Raw genomic sequence first — 17376 nt, forward strand, 5'->3', positions numbered from 1 at the left:
CTAACCATGACAAGAATGTAATTACCACACTTCCTATGTCGATTCTCAAATTATGTGCTTTCACATAACTCAGACTAGAAGCTATATGAGATACTATCATGGTTACTATAAGAGCCAAAAATAACGAAATAGTCATCATCATCATGGTGCAATAAGCAGAAGACTGGGTGAATCCAAAACCAGTACAGGCATTATATCAACGAGTATGGTCAGGAATCCTGTGGATTAGTAGGACAGTCTTTACATTACCAAAATTCCCAAATTAATGAAGGCTGAACACAACCAGTCAAATCCAGCCTTAAAATTGGACACAGTAGGATGCAAAGAGCACACCCACTCTCCCTTTCCTCCCGTTCTAGTCTCATATTGAATCACGTCCTGAACCAGAGAAAGCTACACCAGTAGAGAACAATCTGAATTATCTTGCTGGTTTTTTTAATAACAAGCAAAAAAGAGGGCCTTATCCATAATTAAATCATGGATGACTTTATTGGTCATTGACCTTGCATTGAAAACCATGAGCCCCAGGATAAACTTCTTAGTAGCTGATGCCCTCATCTACAAAAAGTTATAAAACCCTATGTGAAAATCGTGGGGCACGTACAGATTTCAACCAGCTGGATTGCAGATGAATATCAGTCTCCTCCCTTGTCTCCCAGTGCTCATCGCAACAGCAATCAAGAAGCCCACATACCCAGAACAAATCCTTCCACAGAACTCCCTCATGCCCAGCTCCTGACAGAGTTGTTCCACTTTCTTGGACATCATCAAAGTGTACTTGTCAGCAAACAACATAAATTCTGCTGCAAAACCCACTGGTTTCTGCTTCATTCTAGTCCTAAATTCTGCATGAGCGCTAAGTAAATTAAAACAGTGAGGATTTTACTGAATGGAATGTGAAAATGTTAATGGCAATGAATAATACAACCAGTCTACTATTGTGTGTATTATATATTTTAATAGTAAATTCAATTTATGTTATGCTACTCCAAAATTTTCTGTTTTAGCAGCAGACATTAAGGTGACTTGAACTTCAGGAATGGAGGGGGTTTAAACACCTAGTTTCTCATGTTAGCTGTAACAAGCTACCTCACTGCCTGATGCTCCAATATCTGTGATTACACAAAGGATAGATAAACACCCTGGGTAGATATTTTTATTAAAATAATCAGCAATTAAATTATTAGCAATGTTGACATATAAATTGACATCACTAGGTTTCAGAGTTAACACAATCATTGCTATACCTAGGACAGTCCACATCTGTCTTAGAGCTATTATTTCATTTTGTCTCTCTGCACACTCACACAGATATCACTACATTAGTTTACATTAGGTTCATAGAAGGTTATCTTTGCAACCATTAGAGCTAGAAGCATATTTTTAAAAAACGTAGATTTTGGAGCACAGTTCTAAAATAGCAGATGGATTCTGAATCAGATTCCATTGCCACAAGAATGTGTGTAGCCGCTCACAGAGAACTAAAAACATTCTAACAACATCTTCTGCTATTCTTCTCCCCATAGAATTCAGTTTCAGAAGCAGGGAGGAGGAAGATGACATCATTTAGGAAGGCTGCACAGAAAGCCAAAGACAATGAGGTAGAGACTGGCAGATACTGTCACTCTATGTGTCAGTTCCTGCTGAAGTGTCCAGAGACTCTGATAGAGGGTGGACCTGGCAGAGATGGCTGGCAGTGCTCACAGTCATGTGAGTGTACTCAGCTGCTGCCAACTGAAATTTACCCAGGAAGAATATATACTATAATGCATTAGCTATGTGGGGTTGGAGTCAGGCAGAGTAAGGACAGCTGTGGGACTTTGTATTAAGGATTACATCATATGATTGTGTGTCCGTGTGTGTGCTGCAGAGATCTGGAAGTAGCTGTATAACGGGATTTTGTGTTTAAGCTATTGCCACTGCCAGAAGTGGTAAAACACAATTACATTAAGATCAGTGTCACGAAGAAAGCAATAGAAACTACCAGGTAATTTATTAGTAATATAATCAGTTTTCGTTTAAAGAATGTCGGTGAAAGAGATTTGTTCTGGATAACTTTACTTACTTCAGCAGAAAGGAGAGCCTGTAGAAATTCTGCAGGTTTACTTCACTGAATACAAAAGATTATTTTAAAAACAATGACATTTAAAAAAATACATTTTTGATTATTTTGATTTGCATTGTGGTGCTCCAGCTGTTAGCAGTCATGTTTTCAAACTTTTCTCTGTAGCTGTGAGGGCTAGAAACTTACTTTAATTTTTCACATAATCAAGTGATTTGAGGAGCTGGGGCTTTAAGAAAAATACCAATTATTGCAAGTCTCGTGATAAAATCATGAGTATGTCTACACTGCAATCAGGAGGTGCAATTGCAGCACATGTATAGGGTTACCATATTTCCACAAGCAAAAAAGAGGACATTGAGGGGGAGCAGCCCCGCTCTAGCCCCGCCCCACCCCACGCCCATCCACACCCTCCCACTTCCCACCCCGATTGCCCCCCTCAGAACTCCCAACCCCATCCCCGCTCCTTGTCCCCTGACTGTCCCCTCCTGGGACCCCTGCCACTAACTGCCCCCTAGGATCCCACCCCCTATCTAAGCTGCCCTGCTTCTTGCCCCCTGACTGCCGCCTCCTGAGAACCCCCTACGACCCTACCTGTCCCCTGACTGCCCCAACTCTTATCCACACCCCCACCCCATATTCACACCCCCGCCCCCAGACAGACCCCCGGGGACTCCCATGCCCTATCCAACTGCTCCCCACCCCCTGACAGAACCCCCAGAACTCCTGACCCATCCAAACCCCTCTGCTATCTGCCTGCCTCAACCCCTCTCCACACCCTTGCTCCCCTGACAGCCCCCCCAGAACCCCAGATCCATCTAACCCCTGCTCCCTGTCCCTGACTGTCCCAACCCCTCTCCACACCCCTGCCCCCTGACAGAACCCCCAGAACCCCAGACCCATCTAACCCCCCCTGCTCCCTGTCCCTGACTGTCCCAACCCCTCTCCACACCTCTGCCCTCCTGACAGCCCCCCCAGAACCCCAGGCCCATCTAACCCCCCCTGCTCCCTGTCCCTGTCTCAAGCTAGCTCACTAAAATAGTAGTGTAGCTGCAGCAGCACAGGCATCAGAATGGGACCATGGGTACGTACTCCTGGGCCCACAGGTACATACTCGGGCAGCTAGCTTGTTACATGCCTGGATTCTGGATAATCCCTGCATGGATGTGCAAGAGGGGAAATGCACAAGGAATGTCCCCTTACCCCTTGGGCTTCTGGCATGGACTGGTCAGAATCCTGGTGAGGATTACAGGGTCTGATTCTTTTTAGCATACTTCTCAATCTGCTAGGATCCAAATCTAGATGTAATGTGTGATAGAGACCTGAAATGAGGGACACACAGACAACTTAAAATGACTTTTTAAAATAATCTGTCTTCCTGATCCTTTATTACTGAGATAAATAATTTTCAAAAATAAAAGTGAGGGGCTGCCAAATTGTGTGGAATGGAAGTAACTTTGGGACTAAAATGAGTGATGACTCTGGAAGTGAGGGACAATTCAGAGTTATACCTCTTAGCACCCCTACAGATACTAGGCCTGATGGGGTCTGCTCTGTCATGGCCTAATCCTGTACTCATTGAAGTCACTGGAATGATTCCCATTGAGTTCACTGATGGCTGGATCAGGCCCTCATGCCAGTGTAAACCCAGAGTAACTCCACTGACTTGAAGTTAGTAACTCTGGATTTACATTGTGTAGTTAAGGGAAGTATGTAGCTACACTAAGTACAGATTTACAAATGAGGGTTTAAATTATCCCTACTGTCACGGGGTAGGTACACCCCATCACAGGGTGTCGGATTGCAGGGGGTTATCCAAGTGGATATTTGACAGCCCAAGTGGCCTGGGTGTATGTTGTGGCCCTAAAGCTCAGGGCAGTATTGCCCAATGGCCAGAATCAGTAAGGCTGTCTTTCTGTGGCAAAGTTCACCCCTCTGGGCATTGGCTGTCCCCGATGGCAGGGTAGGGGGACCCGGGCCCACCCTTCTCCACTGGGTCCTGATCCACAGCCCTAGGGAACCGGCACTTCTATTATCAGTCTTGGTCACTCATTAATACAGTTCTGTTCGCTGGGTCACTTAATAGCCTCATGGCTTCTGCTGTCTCTCCGCTGCTTCAGCGGCGGGTGTGTTGGAGTCTCAACCCAACTGGCTTCTGTGTCCTAGAGCTCTGGCAGCCTCCCAGCTGGAGCCTTCAACATACATCTGCTCTCATCGGTGGCCAGACAAGACTCAGCTGAACTACTCCCTTTTATACTTTGGTTCTAGTTAGAGCATGCCCAGCAGAGGTGAAGGGGTGTGGCTTCCCCAGCCCCCAGCTTGTGGGTAACCCCTGCTGGACCGGTGCGGGATAGGTACACCTACTGAATGGTATTTTTACAAAAATATTCTTTTCTTATATTCAAGGGCGTATTTCTCTTAATCCTTTTCGCAGGTCATGGCAAAGCAAGAGCAGCCTGGTCTTTTGATCCTTGAAATAGGAGGTGTATGTGGTGTGCTGGAAGGCCATGTGGAGCTCTTGAAGAAACACTTTCACCTTATCACCATGAACGAATTTCTTAAAAACAAAGAAAGATTGAGTGAAAAGATCAAATCTGTTTTCATATATGAAAACAGACCAGTTGTTGACCGGGAGCTCCTCCAGAGCCTACCTCACTTAAAGGTGATTGCAAACTCTGGGGTAGGAGTGAATCACTTGGACTTAAAATTGATTTCGAGCTTTGGAGTTAAAGTGACCAATACTCCACATGCTGTTTCTGACTCTACAGCAGACCTTGGGATGGCCTTGATGCTAGCATCTGCCAGAAGGCTAGTGGAAGGTAACTTTTTAAATTCCTTTGCTGCTATTTCCATAAATCATGTCAGCTACATTTCTGGCATATTTTATTTTTATTCTGCCACAGATTATCTGGTTGAAATAATGTTTAAGAATCTTTACAGGAAGGAAAGCTGCAAAGATTCAATTTTTCAAGTGGTCCTGCTTTTTCTATATTGTTTTTGATATTCTGAGTCCTATCCAGCTTCTACTGAAGGCAATGGCAACAGAATTAAGGCGTCTGTCTAAATTAGGTGCTTAAAACTGCCTATGATTTGATTTATGTACAGTACAAGGCTTACTGTTTGGACTAGAATTTGCACTCTAATTCTCCACTGCCTGCACCTTATGTAGTTATTTACAACTATGCAAAGTGCAAGCAAATTAAAATTCTTCACTCATTAATACCCTCTTTGCATCAATGTAAAAGGCTACACAAGGGTGCAAGGCAGTGGACATCAGGCCTTAGGTCTCCATCACCAGAGAAGATGATTTGCTATGAAATCCACTGAATAACTTTGCTTTGCTACAGCAAATAACTCAAATTAATAAACCCTGTTCCCAGAATAATGTTAGAATCGCTGATGATGCTAACTGTGTTGCCTTTGTTAGCTTGTGCTCTAAGGGGCAACTTCTTTCGGCACAGTGCATAGCTGAAGCAGCAAACTGTGCCCTAGTGGAGGATATTACAAACAGGGAAGAATTCATTCACCAAGAATCCATTTCTCACTCAGCATTTTTTATTCTTAGGTTGTCAGATTGCAGTTTCTCCACAGACTGAGTGTTTTGCTGCTGACTGGCTGGGAGATGAAGTCACTGGGGCTACTCTCGGTATCATCGGCATGGGCAGCATTGGGTATAAGGTGGCCAAGAGGGTCAAAGCTTTTGAAATGAAAATTCTGTACCACAACAGGAACCAGAGGTGAAAGTGCATGTGATGCGAACTAGAGCAGATTATATTTTTGATTCTTTTAAAAGTTATACATAGATCTTTTTGTTACAAAACCTCCCCAAAGAACCTCTTTCCCAGTTTATGCCAAATCCTCCTTGCCTCATTCCAGTGAGAATTCCCTTCATTGTCAGGGGTCCGAATTTTCAAATTTGGCTGCCACAAGTTAGGTGCCTAAATCCATATTTAGATACTTAAATGAGCGCTCTGATTTTCAAATGTCCTGAGCAACCACAGTTCCAGTTGATTTCAGAAGGAGCTGTGAGTAGTCAGCACTTTTGAAAATCAGGTCATGTGACGAACTGGGCCTGTTCTTACTGTGGTCTGTGAATGCTGACAGGGGAGTGTGGCTAGGATAGTCTGCATTGGGGGATGGGTTTGGGAGTCTGCCCGAAGGCGAATACCTGAGCGTGTAACATGAGAACCCAGGAAGGGGTTGGAGGCCAGGTGACACCTTGGCCCGGGAAACTGAACAAAGGCGGTGGGAGGGGTCACGGAAGGGAGAGTGCTGGAAGCGGGCTGGAGAGATGGCTGGGAGGCAGAGATGGCTCTGACCCCCCAAAGGGGGGTGGGCTGGGATGCCCTGGGACCCCAAGCTGGACCTAACTGAGGGGGGGCCCTGTTGTCTGTGCCTGCAAGACCTGTCTTGGACTGTATTCCTGTCATCCAAATAAACCTTCTGCTTTACTGGCTGGCTGAGAGTCATGGTGAATCGCAGGAAGCCGGGGGTGCAGGGCCCTGAGTTCCCCAATACTCCGTGACAACTGGTGGCAGCGGCGGGATCTACTGCACCCCGTGGACGGCGCTTCCTGCAGTAAGTGACTGGGGAGCAGTAAAACGAAGGGGGATTGACGGGGACCAGGCGTGCTGAAGAGTGAGAGAGAGACGGTTATTACCCCTGGGAGTGTGTGACCAGCGAGAAGGACTTTTGCAGTAACAGGGTCCCCCGGGGGGATCGCAGCGAGTGGTCCCAGGGGCGGAGGAGTCTGCAGCTCGACCCTGGCAGAGAGGTGGTGACCTCGAGAAGGGCTGGCACACTAGGGGTCTCCCTGGGAACTGTAGGGAGCTGTGAGCACAGAGGCCGGTGAGTGGCCAGCAGGAAGATGTATGCCAAGCGGCTTAAGAGCGACCTGGTGGAGCTGTGCAAGCAGAGAGGGCTGCGCATTGGGAGGCTCACCAAAGAACAGCTCATTGCCCGGCTGGAGGTGGAAGATCGCGCGAATGAACTGCTCCCTGTGTCTCAGGGAAGCAGCCTGGCAAATGCAGCGCAGGCACCAGAGTCTGTCCCAGCTGGGAGTGGTCAGCTGGCTGCTGAGGGCTTCCCAAGACCCCTCCTTCCTATGCCTAGGGGAAGGGTGGGGAGGAGCCCAGCAAATACCGAAGGCGCCGTGACCCCCCCAGCCAGCAGGGGATCCTCCCGGCGAAGCTCGCCGGCCAGCAGAGGATCCTCCCAGCGACGTTCGGCATCCGTGGAGCGGAATTGGCTGGAATGGGAGAAAGAGCTAAAACTGAGAGAGCTGGAGGATCGTGAACAACAGAGACAGCGTCAGCATGAACGGGAGGAGAAAGAGAGACAGAGACAGCATGAAGAGAGACAGCATCAGCATGAACGGGAGGAGAAAGAGAGACAGAGACAGCATGAAGAGAGACAGCGTCAGCATGAACTGGAACTGGCGAGATTGAAGGGCAGCGAACCCCCGGCTGCGGTGAGTGAGGGGGGACCCAGGACTGCACGGAGCTTTGATAAGTGCATCCTGGCCCCACGCAAGGAAGGGGAGGACATGGATGACTTCCTGGAGGCCTTTGAGACGGCCTGCGAGCTGCACCGGGTTGATCCCGCGGACAGACTCCGGGTCCTTACCCCCTTACTGGACCCCAAAGCCGTGGCATTGTACCGCCAACTAGAAGAGGCAGAGAAAGGGGACTAAGAACTATTCAAAAAGGCCCTGCTACGTGAGTTTGGGCTGACTCCTGAGATGTACCGGGAAAGGTTCCGGAGTCAGGATAAAACCCCTGAGATCTCATATCTGCAACTAGCCGTCCGCATGGAAGGATACGCCAGCAAGTGGGCTGATGGGGCCCAGACGAAGGAGGACCTGGTCAAACTTCTGGTACTGGAGCAACTGTATGAGCGGTGCCCATCCGACCTGAGGCTGTGGTTGGTGGACAGAAAGCCAGAGAACCCGCGACATGCAGGCCGGCTGGCCGATGAGTTTGTAAAGAGCCGGTCAGGAGATAACAGGGAGGAGTCCCAAAGGAACAGTCCCACCACAACGCAGAGAGAGAGTCACCATGGGACCTCCCCATGGGAAAATACAGAAAAACCCCATCAAAGGGGAACATCCGGCGTCAGGACCATCCGACCCACTCGGGGGGACCCATGGGACATGGGCTGCTACCTCTGTGGCCAAAAAGGCCACATACGGGCCCAGTGGCCCAGGCTCAGGGACAGACTGAGCAGACCGAACCCACAGAGGGTTGACTGGGTAGAGACCCAGCCCGGCGAGAGGCAGCATTCCAAGGGAAGGGGGGCTGGCAGAGTACCACCTGCTAAGGAGGGAGGAGAGCTCCAGGCCAGCTCCTCTAGGGGGCTGGATGCTCCAGACTCAGGGTTTTTGGTTTATACGGTGGGCGCGGGGCTGTCCCTCCGGAGAGAGTACCTTGTTCCCCTGGAGGTGGATGGGAGGAAGGTCAATGGATACTGGGATACGGGCGCAGAGGTGACGCTGGCCCGGCCCGAGGTGGTGGCCCCAGATCAGGTGGTGCCCAACACCTATCTGACCCTGACGGGGGTGGGCGGAACACCAGTCAAAGTGCCCGTGGCAAGGGTACACCTGAAGTGGGGGGCCAAGGAGGGCCCCAAGGATGTGGGGGTACACCCGTATTTGCCCACTGAGGTATTGATGGGGGGGGACCTGGAGAACTGGCCAAGCAACCCCCAAAGGGCACTGGTTGTGACCCGCAGTCAGAGCCGGCGAGGGGCACTGCGCCCTGGCCTTGGGGGGGGTGCCTTGCCTGAGGCGCAGGACCCTAACCTGGTGGGGAGGGAACGCCCAGGGACACAGCTCAGGGAGGCTGCAGCTTCAGACCCAGCGGGCAAGAAAGAGCAGGTGGCCATCCCTGTCCCAGCTGCTGAGTTCCAGGCCGAGTTACAGAGAGATCCCTCCTTGCGGAAGATAAGGGACCTGGCCGACCTCAATGCGGTACAGACCATGGGACGAGGTGGCCGGAAAAGGTTCCTGTGGGAGAAGGGGTTCCTGTACCGAGAATGGGCTCCCCCAGGGAAAATGGAGTCAGGGGGGATCAGGAGGCAGCTGGTGGTACCCCAGAAGTATCGCCGCCAGCTGCTGTGCCGGGCCCATGACATTCCTCTCTCAGGGCACCAGGGAACCTGGCGTACCCAGCAGAGGCTGCTACGGAGCTTTTACTGGCCTGGGGTCTTTGTTACTGTCCGACAGTACTGCGGATCCTGTGACTCCTGTCAGAGGGGGAGGAAGGCCTGGGACAAGGGGAAAACAGCTTTAGGACCCTTGCCCAGCATAAAGGATCCTTCCCGGAGGGTGGCCAAAGTTAAAAGGGCGGCTCTAAACCAAGAGAGCCCAAAGCACAGACCTCCAGACTGGAGTGCTGGGAGAAGACCACAGCCCAGTTGGAACCCCAGAGGTATGGGGGTGGGAAAAGGGCACAGGCCGCATAAACCTTCCCACATGCGAACTGCAAGGGCCATCAAGCACCCCCGACCTAAGGGGGGGCGTGAAACTGGAGAGGCCTGGTGTAATTCTCACCAAGGAATGGGAGGGATGCGGGGGCATCCATGGGAACCGGGGTAGGTTCGAACTTCCCCGGGTCACTGGCTAAAGTGACCCTGCTCAGTTCGGTCTCGAAGGGGGGAGATGTGACGAACTGGGCCTGTTCTTACTGTGGTCTGTGAATGCTGACAGGGGAGTGTGGCTAGGATAGTCTGCATTGGGGGATGGGTTTGGGAGTCTGCCCGAAGGCGAATACCTGAGCGTGTAACATGAGAACCCAGGAAGGGGTTGGAGGCCAGGTGACACCTTGGCCCGGGAAACTGAACAAAGGCGGTGGGAGGGGTCGCGGAAGGGAGAGTGCTGGAAGCGGGCTGGAGAGATGGCTGGGAGGCAGAGATGGCTCTGACCCCCCAAAGGGGGGTGGGCTGGGATGCCCTGGGACCCCAAGCTGGACCTAACTGAGGGGGGGCCCTGTTGTCTGTGCCTGCAAGACCTGTCTTGGACTGTATTCCTGTCATCCAAATAAACCTTCTGCTTTACTGGCTGGCTGAGAGTCATGGTGAATCGCAGGAAGCCGGGGGTGCAGGGCCCTGAGTTCCCCAATACTCCGTGACAGGTCACTTATTTATTTACATGCTTAAATATGAATTTAAGTGCCTAACTTTTGGCAGCCAAGTTTGAAAATTTTGGCCAAGAACAATGGAACAGGTTAGTATCATATATTCAACATGATTTTTAAGCACTATTTAAATATCTATATCAGGAGAGAAAGGGTCAGCAATACATAGTTCCTTGACAAAGTGGGTTCCCCTCACTTCCACCCCTGCCCATTCTGGTGGGGGTTGCCCCAATTTTGTTAAAAGAAAAGAAAACTTGCAAACTTCCTTGCTGTTTTTATGGATAAATAAACTTTCATTGTTACTCCCATGTTGCAGCAGCAGAAATGAGCAAAATGCATGTCAGAACCAGAAAATATGATATAAAAGGTAACACTGACATTCTTTAAGCTATAGCAGTCTTCAACTCCAGAGGCTAATGTTCTTGTCTGCAGTGACCTCTCAAATTGTCTTCGTTCAGTGTCTGTTTTACCACCTGTAATGAATCCTAGACCATAAAAAGACCTCATGGTTGAACTGCACACAGGCAGCATCAGAAAGAACTGAAGAGTTTCAGCTCCATGAACACAGCACTCCCATTTCAGCTAAACGAGGATCTTCACAAGCTGTAGAGTTTAAACCTTCTAATCAGCCACTAGAATCATAGAAACATAGGGCTTGAAGGGACCTCAAGGGATCATCCAGTATTCTACTCCAGCCCCCTGCACTAAAGCAGGTTCAAGTAGACGTAGAGGGTGATAATCCCGTCTATTTGAGAAGTTCTGACTTTCCATTCAGAGAAGGCAGTGTCACATACACATGCTAGCCAGTATATATTGCATATCACTTGTATATTGTGTACCCTGCAGCTATTTCCAATCTGTGTGCCAAATCCTGAACTCCTTACTCAGCGTGTACTTACACAGGCAAAATTCCCATTAACAAGGCCCATGTATAAACTGAGTAAGGAGCTCTGTTTTTTTGCCTTATAGCTGGGTAATGAGAGAGAAAATGATTGATGGTCACAGCATAGTTCAAATAATTCTTGATGTTAAAATATATAAATTAAAAGTATGTTTATTTGTGTGTCACTTAATTGAGTTTTGAGCACACTTTAACATGGTAAGTTCTTATAGCACCACTGAACAGTTCTAATCGTTTCAAGAAATGGCTCATCTGCTATCCTCTCACATGGCATTATACACTCTCCCTTAAGAGGCCACATAAGTCCTCATGAGAACATGTTCATGTACAAAGCATATTTTCCACTAGCAAACACAGAAAGGGTCACTGATCTGCTTCTATTCCTGTTTTTTCACTGAAATTCTACTCGGAAATAAGTATAATCAATATAGTAACATGCTTAGTAGTGCTCTCAATGAAATGTCATTTCTTTTCATTCCTCCCTCAACGCCCCTAGGATTAATGTATTCACCTCTCTCACTCCCACTCCCCACCAGAGTCCTCACTGAAGGCCAATCCAAATAAGATTGTAGGAGTCACCCAGTTCTTTTTATGCCACTGTTCCCTATTTTATATTTCTGTAACAGCAGAGGCAGTGGTTCGTAGCAACTATGCACTCTTTCCATCCTCCATGGAGGTGGAGTAGTAGCAGCAGCAGCAAGTGGTTTTCTTTTTTACCAATAAAAGATAATTCTGGTCTTTTTGCCTCAGAAAAGAAGAGGAGGAACAGGCTGTTGGTGCTCGCTACTGTGAAAAGATGGAAGACTTGCTCCAGCAATCTGACTTTGTGATACTGGTCGTGAACCTGACACCTCAGACACACAAATTCATTGGGAAACGGGAGTTAGAGCTGATGAAACCCACTGCTACTCTCATTAACATCAGCAGAGGTAGGGTGTTATGGAAGCACTGGTTGCGGTTTTATAGTTAAGGTGGAGTTGAATGTTGTCTATTTGCATCAAGAAGCTCTCTCAGCCCAGGTCTGTGACTTCCTCCATGTTTTGTTCAGGATACAGGATAGCTGGCACTTAACTAATAATAAATAATGAATTCTAGACCAAATGCTGATTAGTGCTGAACATCCACAGCTCCCCTTGACCTCTTATCACAGGGTTGGCTGCCTCCTGAGCATTCCTTCATGGCCAGACACCACCCGCAATACCCTGCTTCTGTTTCCTGCCCTTCAGGTCCCCTGAAGGACTGCACACAGGCTTCTCTCAGAGTTACCATCACCCCTGCCTGGGGCCAGTTTAATCACACAAATAGTGTGTATGGAACCTTAGGGTCCCATATACAGTCCATCACCATACAAGAGTCCATATTTAGCTTTGGTGTCTTTTCTAACAGCCAGAGCTCTTCTTCTCACAACCCACCTTCCAGCTCTTCCTAGCTAGAGCTCAGCCTTCTGTCGCTGGCCTTTAGGCCCAAACCCCATCCAGGTTTCCTCACAAGAGCTTCCAGTTCCCTTGCTTCTAGCCTCCAAACTTCCATAGTGTTAGAGTTTTCCCCTGCAGCAACCTTTCTCACTCTCTCCACTTTCCTGAACTTCTTCTCTTTGCAGCTTCCTACTGCCCTTTATAAAAGACTGAGCTCAATCTTTTGTAAAGTGCCCCCTGTCTCTCCATGGCTGGCTGTTCCAGGGGTGAGCCAGCAGCCCTTTCTTGTGGCTGAGCCTCTGGTGGGCAAACAGTGTAATTGCAGCGTCTCCCCAGCAGAATCTATTATTTTGTGGAGGGAAAAAATCTGCGGGGGACATAAATTCTGTGCTTATGTTTCTTTTGTTAAAAAGTGGGGGTCCTGGCTCTCCCAGTTTTAAAAGTGGAGGGCCCTGGTCCCTTCGCTCCGCCAGTTCCAGTGACTCAGCTGTCCGCCATCAGGCCCCATCAAGGCTGTCAATGCTGCACAGATGGGCTACAGCATTTCTTTTAGTAATCAGTATTAGCTGGCCTCAGGCCTCCAGGCCTTAAGGGGCAACCCTTGCTGTTATGCCTCTCAACTAGGGTTGCCAATTTTGGTTGGACATATTCCTGAAGGTTTCAACACAAGACATAATCTTTTATTAAAGATTAATTTTTAATTCCTGAAGACTCCAGGACAATCCTGAAGGGTTGGCAACCCTACTCTCAACAGGAGTTGTGGGGGCTCAGTGAGTGTCCAGCATCTCTGATTTTAACTCAGGGTTATTTCATCTAAGGAAAATGTACAAATATCTTCATGATGAACTGAACGCCAGGGCAGCCCACTGCCCACTGAGAGTGTTATCTAGTACAGTAGAATTTCTGGACTAAATTGTGTCATTATAATTTGTATTACAGTAACGTGTAGCTCCCTAACTGAGGCTGGAGCCCTTTTGGTACCACATAAATTCATGAGAGTGACCCCTTCGCTCTCACAGCTTCTGTGCAAGAGCCGCAGGGAAAAGGGACTGTGGGATGCAGAGAAGAAAACCCGGAGAGTTTAGACTGGGTCAGGGAAAGGTGCCTTAAGCACCTTTTGTTGGGGCAATTGGGGAGATGTAGAGTACGGCAGATCCCATGTGTGGAGAACTCTGATTCTCTTACATGGGCTTAGCGCCATGCACATGAGCTCCCTGTGCCACTCTGTGGCAAAAGGGCTAATGTGGTCCTAGAGACATAAATGGGAAGCTCCAGGAGGAGTAGAGAGGTTACTTTATCTCTGTATTGACGCAACCGCTGCTGGAATACTGTGTCCAGTTCTAGTATCCACAATTCAAGAAGGAAGCTGATAAATTGGAGAGTTTTCAGAGAAGAGCCACGAGAATGATTAAAGGATTAGAAAACATGCCTTAGAGTGGTAGACTCAAGTAGCTCAAACTGTTTACCTTAACAAAGAGAAGGTTAAGAGGTGGCTTGATTACACTCTATAAATACCTACATGAGGGGAAAAAAATGTGATAATGAGCTCTTCAAACTAGCAGAGAATGGAATGGCTGGAAGTGAAGCTAGACAAATTCAGACTCGGAAATAAGGTGAAACATTTTAACAATGAGGGTAATTAACCAATGGAACAACTTACCAAGGGTTGTGCTGGCAATTTTTAAATCACAATTGGATGTTTTTCTAAAAGATCCACTCTATTTCAAACAGGAATTAATTCAGGGATGTGCTATGGCCTGTATTATGTGGGAGGTCAGACCAGATGATTCCTGTGGTCCCTTCTGGTCTTCAAAGCTATATAAATCTGTAAGAGACAGTTCCTGTCCCAAAGAGATTTCAGTCTCAGTAGACAACTAGGTAAAGTAGTGAAGAAGATATAGAGGCGCAGAGAGGTAAAGTGACTCACCTAAGATCACAGAGTAGGTCAGTGGCATAACCAGGAATAGAACCAAGTCTCCCAAATCCCAATCCAGTGCTCTGTCCACTGGACCATGCTGTCTTGCTAATAAAAAAAAATTCATTCTTTGCTTTGTTTGGTTAACCATTACTAGAAGGCAGCCTTGTTTTTATAATGAGATATAAATCCAATAGTATTTTAAATTGCATTATGAGACCTTTCCTCTCAGTTAAAGATATTGAATTTACCTGGAGATTAGTTTTCCTCTGTACCAATAAGACACTATCATTTTACTGCAGGTGCAGTAGTTGATCATGATGCATTGGTGGAAGCTCTCCAAAATGGGATTATTAAGGCTGCAGCTTTGGATGTGACATACCCTGAACCTCTGCCAAGGTAGAAAACTGTTTTCTATTTATCAGAAATTGTTTGCATTACAAATTAATACTGGAAAACATTCTTAAATTCTTCAGCATCTCTTCAAAATTCTGGGAATATGTTAAACACGATCTTCAAATCCAAATCACATTTTACATAGGTGTTTGCATATTTTTGTGGGAGAGATGTGTTCTGGTTTACTGGGTACAAGACTAGGCGCCAGGAACTCCTGAGTTCCAATCCTAGTTCTGTTCCTGACTCTCTCAAGGGCCATGGGCCAGTTGCTTATGTCCAAATTTTTAAAGTCTGTGTGCATGCACATTAGAAAGAGCAAAAATATGCTTGCAATGTCAATATCTGTCATCTACAAATTCCTGTAAGCTGCTTGAGGTCAAATCTTCAGGCTGTTATGCGCAAGCAACTGACAAATTAGCCCCTTATTCTCATGTATTGCAGCTCTGTAGCAGGCTGACTGACATGAAGACCCATGCAGGAGAAGTGGTGGGCAGTTTTGCTCCCCGCTGCTCTGTGCAACCCTCCGTGCATCATGGTACCCCTTCCACACTTGCAAGACTTTGCCAGAGTTACTGCTGCCCTAGGGCTTGGCCCTTTTCTGTTAGAGTGAACATGGCAGTAGCAATGTAAAATTCACCTCTAATTATTCTGTCCTTTCTTTTTCTTGCAGAGATCATCCATTATTAAAATTAAAGAACATTATCATAACTCCTCACATTGGAACTGCTACAGTCCAAGCCACCCGTATGATGACAGAAGAAGCAGTAACAAATATACAGGCTGTTCTCAATGGTCTCCCCATTCCTAGTGAAGTGATCCCTCAGTGACATGTCAGAGAACATAAATACACAGTGTCATGTCTGTGAAAGGACTTTATTCTACTGAATCATACAGTAACTTTGCAGTGCAATCAATGGTTAATAATGACAAGTGAACATGTTCCTACACTGCTGTCACATTTATGCTGCCGCCCCAGTGGCTATTTTGTATAATTGCTCTCCAGTCATGTGATAATTTGACTAATAAAGTCAGTTGTTCAAAGGCTCTTAGCTGAGCAGTTGCAGATAAGTCTCTGACGTTTTCAATCTACTCTTTCACCAAATACACACTGCATACTTATCCTAACACTTACTGCATCCTAATGCAGGGGAGAGGGGCACACTAGCTGCTCCTTATGGTCTTCAGAATAACATAAGAAAATCAGAGGTAATATTGACCAAAAGTGGAGCTTTATATTTTTCATTATATCAACGTAAAATTCAACACTAGGTATGATCATTAAAAGTAAATATAGTTCCTGAGGATTTCATGAAATGCTCTTGGGCATTGTGACGGGTTGGACCCCCCCACCTCCGGGATGCCACCAGATGTACTAGGATTTCACTAGCTCGGCTAGCCTGTTTTGCTGAATTAGGCTCTCTGGTCTCTGGCAGCACACACACACACACACACACACACACACACAGGTAAGGCCACACTCAACTGCAGATACAGACTGAAGTCAGCTTTATGTGAGAGGCTTCACCCAGCACTTATGTGCACATCCTCTTTGGGGAATAAACCTAAAATAATATTGTCTTGTGCTGAATAGAAAAATCTGCACAGCACAAGCTCATAAAAATTTGCCCTCTCCCTCAATGTGAAGCGAAATAGACACAGCTTCTTGCCCCCTCCCCAGATATGAATTACACAAACTGGGTTAGGTTATAAACAAGAAAAACGTTTATTAACTACAAAAGGTAAATTTTAAGTGATAGCAAACAGAACAAAGCGGATTACTGAACAAATAAAACAAAACACGCAAACTAGGCTTAATTCACTAAAGAAACAGATTACAAAATGTAATTTCTCACCCTAAATGTTATCTTAGGAAGAAAGCAGAATTTCTGTAGCTTAGACTTCCAGTTATTTCTCTTTACAGACTAGACTCCTCTGTCTCAGTCTGGACTCAGCCCTTGCCTTCCCCTTATCTTAGTTCCTTTGTCCCTTCAGGTATTTTCAGCAGTCTTTCTTCTTGGGTGGGAAGGGAGACTCCTGTTTGTCTTACTCCCCAACCTTAAATAAGCTTTACATAAGGCAGGAATCTTGTTTCCCAGTCTTGACCACCCCCTCCTTTTAGTGGAAAATTACTATAGGTCCAAGATGGTGTTTAGTACCAGGCGACAGGACCACCTGATCTAGTAGTGTCACAGCCATGTCCCAGGACACCTCTCAGGAAGGAGAGAGATTAGTAACTCTGAAGTCTTACTGTTTCTTCCTAATTGCCCATCAAAGCTGATGGCCTGTTGTCTGGTGGGCGTCTCCGAAATATACACACAATTGTAATGATTGCATAGTCGATATTCTTAACTTTAAATACAGAAATGATACATACATACAAATTGGATAATCACATTCAGTAAATTATATATTTCCGATGACACCTTATAAGACCCATCTTGCATAAAACATATCAGTTATGCAATATCCATATCCTAAGCATATTTCCATAAAGATTATGGGGTGTAATGTCACAGGCATGTCAAGGATGGATTGAGCATGAATTCTCTGCAGAA

At 46.9% G+C, this 17376-nt stretch overlaps 1 protein-coding gene across 1 annotated transcript; it reads left to right on the forward strand.

The window, feature by feature from the left end:
* Positions 1–1838: 1838 nt before the first annotated feature.
* On the forward strand, positions 1839–15870 carry LOC128832540 (probable 2-ketogluconate reductase). Its single transcript, XM_054020020.1, has 6 exons — positions 1839–1987; positions 4497–4881; positions 5628–5799; positions 11846–12024; positions 14728–14824; positions 15492–15870. The coding sequence occupies exons 2-6, from the start codon at positions 4500–4502 to the stop codon at positions 15646–15648; spliced, it is 987 nt and encodes a 328-aa protein (XP_053875995.1). The 5' UTR covers positions 1839–1987; positions 4497–4499; the 3' UTR covers positions 15649–15870.
* Positions 15871–17376: the final 1506 nt, after the last annotated feature.

This window comes from Malaclemys terrapin, chromosome 2, assembly GCF_027887155.1.
Source record: "Malaclemys terrapin pileata isolate rMalTer1 chromosome 2, rMalTer1.hap1, whole genome shotgun sequence".
Taxonomy (NCBI): Eukaryota; Metazoa; Chordata; order Testudines; family Emydidae; genus Malaclemys; species Malaclemys terrapin.